General features: G+C 35.3%; 1 protein-coding gene across 4 annotated transcripts in view; it reads right to left on the bottom strand.

Annotated features, from left to right (window-relative positions):
* Positions 1-3,825: 3,825 nt before the first annotated feature.
* The window catches only part of nfatc1 (nuclear factor of activated T cells 1), a 281,481-nt gene continuing 279,306 nt past the window's right edge, over positions 3,826-6,000 (bottom strand). For all 4 annotated transcript variants that reach the window (XM_060824249.1, XM_060824248.1, XM_060824246.1 and 1 more), the window contains one exon: positions 3,826-4,270. In XM_060824249.1, coding sequence (XP_060680232.1) covers positions 4,215-4,270 — 56 coding nt within the window. In that variant the 3' untranslated portion in view covers positions 3,826-4,214. The remainder of the gene's footprint in view (positions 4,271-6,000) is intronic.

Genomic DNA, 6,000 nt, shown 5'->3' with positions numbered 1-6,000 from the left:
TATAACCCAAAAATGTGTTACATTCAATCTATTCATTTTACCACTTCTCACAATGCCTCTCAAAATGGGCAGACTCCACACCTGTCACCTAGTACTGGATAAGCAGAAATATCATGAAATGAAATGTTAGGAAGATTGAAGTTAGTGTCTTTGGTCACTCCCACAATCTCCCACTCCCACACATGAATGAATCCATCCCTTGGCTGGCATTGTTTGAGGCTGAACTAGATTGTTCACAATCTTAGTTGTATATTTAATTTGTAATGAGCATCTGACCACATTTTTGTTACATTAGCAAGATCATTTATTTTCAACCCAATGGAAAATTTGACTCTAACCCATCTCAGTTCATTTGCTGTCTAATCCGTGAATTTGCTATGTCCAGACTTGATTATTCCAAGCCTTGCCTGGATATCTTCCTCATTTCTAGCCTACATAAATTTAAGCTTATCCAAACTTCTACTGTCTGTATCTTGACTCAAACTAAGTTCCATTCATCCATCACCCCTATACAGACTGATTTAGACAGGCTCTTTAACCTGCAATTCCTCAATTTTAATATTCTCATTCTTGTTCTCAATTTACTCCATGACTTCATTCCCTCTCTATCTCTGTGACCCCCATCAGCCTTCATGTCACCATCTGAAAACTCTGTATTCCTCCAACACCGTCACGTGATTTTAATTGCTCCAAAATTGGCAGCTGCACCCTGTCCTGAATATGAACTAGTTTCTGGAATTCCAACCCTGGAATCTCAATTGGTGTATCCACCTTCAAAGCACCTTTAAAAATCTTAATTTCTCATGAAGCATTTAACTTTTTGAAAGGGAATTGCCTGATGAGACTTACTGACAAATTATTCGATAATGCTCCTTGAAATTTTCACATTAAAGAAGCTATGCAAATTCAACTTATTATAGTTCTTACTTGTAAAAACTGAGTTTTAAGTAAAGATATGTAAATAAAATGACATGGATAATTGCAAACACAGAAAATCAATGTCACCATCAACATAAATGTGGGAGACAGAAAGGGAAGACCAATGATATATTTCAAACTGTGCTTTTATTTTATATTACAGGTAGAAAATATTTGCATAACTTCCAATAAACAGGTTACACTAACAGCAAGAATGCAAAAAAAAACACTGATACAAATATACAGGAAAATCCAAGCTTTGGAAAACATCAAAGACACAACACACAAAACAGGAACTTTGTCTATTTAACTTAACAGCCATTCCTGAAATGAAGTGAGAAAATGGAGTGTGTTTTGCCTAAGAGATTTTAACCAGTGACACAATGTTAATGTACATTCTAAAGTAGAATCCCACTCCAGCCCCTCCTCTGGTTCCTTTCTGGGAACAGCTCTGGAAAGCAGAGACATCTTTTCCCTATAAAATGCAGCAAAAATACAAATTCAAAAAGAAAAGTAAACAAATAAAAGTAAGAAGAATGGCAGCTGGCCATTTTGGGAGATCATAAAAGGGCTTAGCTCATCAAGGGCCTGTTTGGCTAGTGCAGTGTAGAAAACTGCAAGTATTCACCTATAAAGCAATGCAGTTGTATTGCCAATAACAAGCTGCCTTGTTAAAGCCTTTCTTTAACAAGTTTACACCAGCAGACAAAAGCAACGTTGCAATTATTTTGCATTGTTGTGATGAGCTGGCAGTGCTTCCAAAGCAATAGTAGAATAAGATCATCCAGCTGTACAAATTCTAGAACCAACCATTTCAGAATTTCTCATTTTAATTCTATATGACATGCTTAGGGGTAATAGTAATCTTATAAAACAAAATTAGTAACCCTACATTAACAGCTTAAATATAATGGAGAACATGCCAAAAGATTATCCTCAAGCATGATAGGTGTTTCTTTCTCCATTTTTCATTTAAGTTACAAGTGGCACTTCTCAAAGCTAACCTATATTAACATCTATTTGCCAAAGCCACTATGTGAATAAGAGACAAATCTGATCCTAAACAGAGTCCAATATATGTGGCACTAATGGATATCTAGGTAGCGGGAAACAGGCTACATTGGGCCAGCAGTATTAGGGAAGAATATGAGGCATTAAAATACCTGACAACTGAAGGTATAGCCTCTCATTATTTATAAGCAGATGTGGTTGCATTGTTTTTTAACTCCCCAAAGCTAGGAAGCAGAGTCTTCCTCAGGAAAGTGAGGTCTTCTGGAGTTTGCCCTATTTATAAGTTTACTTTGCCCCAGGTTATAAATGCTTCACAGTCAGCTACTCAGGTGGCTACGTGGCAATGGATAAGGCAATACCATGAACACAGCAATTAATCTGTTTTCATTTTTTGATTAGATTATGCGAGTGACTGTATACCATAAATTTGTCTCCTTCAGTTCATCATTAGATACTGTGAACATGATCCAGTGGATACATTAATTTAGAAATGCAACCATGTCATTTCTGGCAAAACCTAGAGAGGGCACTACTGGTTAAGGCACTCAAACTGGAAACAACTAACATATTAATGTATGAAATCAGAATTAATCTATAATGAAACAATAACCTAAAAGAGCAATTATTTAGTACTAGTTAAGCTATATGTTCTGATATTCTAGTTTAACAACCAAATCTATGGTCAACTACTATCTAGAGCACAATATTTAAAGATCTAAATACCATTAAATGCAATAATCCAGTAGCAGTTGTTTGCATTTAAGATAAGGTTTGTAAAATTCTTTTTACAGACTAGTGAGCCAAGAAGTTGAAGTCTGACATGAAAGTTTTTAAAAAATAAAATTCAAATAACTGCTGAGGCAGATTTCTTCGTACTGTATTGTACTGTGCTTTCTAAAGTGCTGGCACAATTGCAAAAGGTAAGGAAATGCGTTTCTACTCTTGTAAGAGGGGAAGCATGTACTATTCTAGCTTGTAAAAATACTGGTAGCTAATATGCAGTTGCATGGACTGAGATCTTAACTATGCATTGAGTGTTCTGCTAATAGTTACGTTGATTATTGGACAAGGGAAAAAAAGGACTATCTCCACTATTGTTCTAAAACTTTACAATTACTTCCTTTCAACATTTGTGCGCATAGATTCTGAAGTTACTTTTGTTGTGAAAATTTTCCTAATTTGCATTGCAAAAGTGACAATTATAAACCCATCCTCTTGAGTTTATTGTACATAAAACACAAAATACAACCAGTGAAAGATGACAGGTTTCAACATATTTTTGAAAATGTACATGAGAGAGCAGCAAGCAAACAATTCAGCACATAAAACTATCTAGCCACTTTGTTGTATTTTTTTTTTAAAAAGTCTTTAATCCAATCTATATCATGACACCTGGCTATGATCTGCAGATCCATATTTCTGGAGGTGCTGATCATATTTCTATAAGGCCTTCTCCAGAAACTCTTGGAATTTCTGTGTGTTTGAGAGGTTTCATCCCATTTAAATGGTATAGAAGGATGACATTGCAACCTAGGCTCAGCTATGACTTGAGCAGCTGAAATAAGGAATTCTGTTTGGATAGATCGATAACCTAATTGGAGACATTGAATGGATTAAAGAGTTGCTTTGAAATGAAATGCAACGTACAGTACAGTTACACATATTGTTGGATTCTCTCCTTCCACTGAAGAGCTAAGCATGAACTCCTTAGTGAACGAAATATTGTGATATGCCTAATAATTCACATTAATTTCCTGTTCTCTTGCAAATTTCTTGCTAACAAAATATTCCTACAAACAGCATGTGCTAATATTCATTTCTAAAACTGTGATTCTCTTAATAGAAGTACAATACAAAGAATCTTCTTTTGTAACAAAAAGTAAACATAAGGCACTTATATTTGCATACTTTAGAACATCTAATTTTTTTAACTCAACATATACTTGCACAATCATATTTATCAATTCTTTGGAATTCTTTAAATGTTTCATGTAAATTTTATTGGAATGATTTGGGAAGACTGTTCTTGCTGAAACTGAGAACTCATCCAAATAACTGTTCGCTGGGAGTTCGCCTAATCACTGGCTGATACTTTTCAGTTATTACAAAACAAGTCACTTTTGTTCTGTTACCTGAAGTGAATTATTTCTAGAAAGAGAAATAACAGTTTGTTGTTTACTTCGAACAATTTTCCTTGGAGGCAACATAGCCTGAGATCTTCTCATGATCACCATTTTCATAATGACAGTGGATCATTATGGATCGTTCCATGGTCTTGATACTAACTACGAATGTCCATGTACAGAGGCACTTGAGAGGTCATTTCGTATGATTTCATTTACTGTGGAGAAACAAGGCAGAAGTTATCACAAAGAGACCAAAAGAAGCTTTACTGTTTTTTTCATACTTCACTCAGTCACTGCTACAAATGTCACTTGATACCATCCTCACAACAATTCCTGCTTCCAAACAATTCCCAAAACATCCTTTATATGGAATAGATTCACATGCACACTGCACATCCAACTGTGCATTAAACGAACTAACCAAGGTATGTTGCTTATCTTGATATATAACTAGTTAAACATTATTTTCTATCAGTCTTCCATGGAATGTGTGGGTATTGCTGGCAAAGCAATATTTGTTTTCATTCCCAATTGACTGTGACCTCAGCAGCTTACTAGGCCATTTCAGAGAACAGTTAAGAGTCAGCTACATTGGTGTCATGGGTAGGATGGCAATGTTCCTTTCCTAAACGGGACATGATGTGCACCAGACAGGCTTTTGCAACAACTGATGACATAACTACTGAAATTTATTTCCAATTCCAAATTTATGAATTGAGTTGAAGTGCCACCAGTTACTTTAATGGGATTTGAACTCATGCTCCAAATACCTTGAGCCTCTGGTTTGTTAGTCCTGTATCATGAGAACTATAGCATTAAGCATCAGGCAACTATTGTATAATATTCATAAAAGCAAGTTAACACCAACACCAGAGCTTGAAATTTCATGCATACATTGCCACATTAACTGCCCTTTCCCTTGCATTAGGTAGAAACTTGTTATTAATTGGAGGAGGGACACAGCACATGCTTAAATAACTAATACAATAACACATCAGGATATATAATGACTTGCTTATGTCAGGAGGTATATTATACCAGTTGTCTTTACAATGTATTGAAATAAACTTTGCTTAAATCAAGAATGCAAACTTTCTTTATTTCACGCACTCCAATTGCAGATAGTAACAATCTAGTACGGCACAACTATATAATTTTACAATTAAAGGTATTCTTTTTTAAAACATTTAATGTTGACATGTGGGCATGGTTGACATTTCAGTATCGATTACTTGTTAATGTATCTTTCTAAATTACTGGTAGTGGGTCAATGGGATTGAATGGTTTGGTAGATCACTTCAAAATCAATCTTGTGGTGTGGCATGAGAGTGATATGTAGGTCTAAACCAGGTCAGGATGGCAGGTTTCTTTCTCCAACGGACACAGTAAAATGATTTAAAAATCCAATGATTTAAACGGAATTCAAATTCTCAAACTGCCAAGGTAGAATGTGAGAGTGGGCGAGTCCAGGGATATAATCACCACACCCTCAATTGTGCCAATTGTTCTGTCTATAGCCTCCAAGTTTATATGTTGTGGGCTGCTTTAAATGGTTCTTAAACAAGATTATGAAGGGATGTTATTCTGAAGAACATATGTAAATAAAAGCATAAAAACACAAGAAGTGAGTCTAATTTTGGCTTGTTTTGTTATTTTGTCGTTTTACTTTCTAAGGAAAGATATGTTTTGTCTCAATTGTGACTAACATGGAATCACAAGGATTAACACTTGAGCCTCAGTTATTCACAAAATAGATAAATCTTTCGGAGTTGGGAACCAAACACAATATTTCTAAAGTCAAGATTAGAGTGGTGCTGTAAAAGCACAGCAGGCTAGGCACCATCCGAGGAGCACAGAAAATGATTTTTCGGGCAAAAGCCCTTCATCAGGAAATATTTCAAATTTTGCAGTTGCAAAGTAAAGGGAGAATATTTGTTGTAAAGAA

This window comes from Hemiscyllium ocellatum, chromosome 4 (assembly GCF_020745735.1).
Source record: "Hemiscyllium ocellatum isolate sHemOce1 chromosome 4, sHemOce1.pat.X.cur, whole genome shotgun sequence".
In the NCBI taxonomy this organism is placed as follows: Eukaryota; Metazoa; Chordata; class Chondrichthyes; order Orectolobiformes; family Hemiscylliidae; genus Hemiscyllium; species Hemiscyllium ocellatum.
Note: the sequence above shows the minus strand (reverse complement) of the source record. Positions and strands in the feature narration are given on the sequence as shown.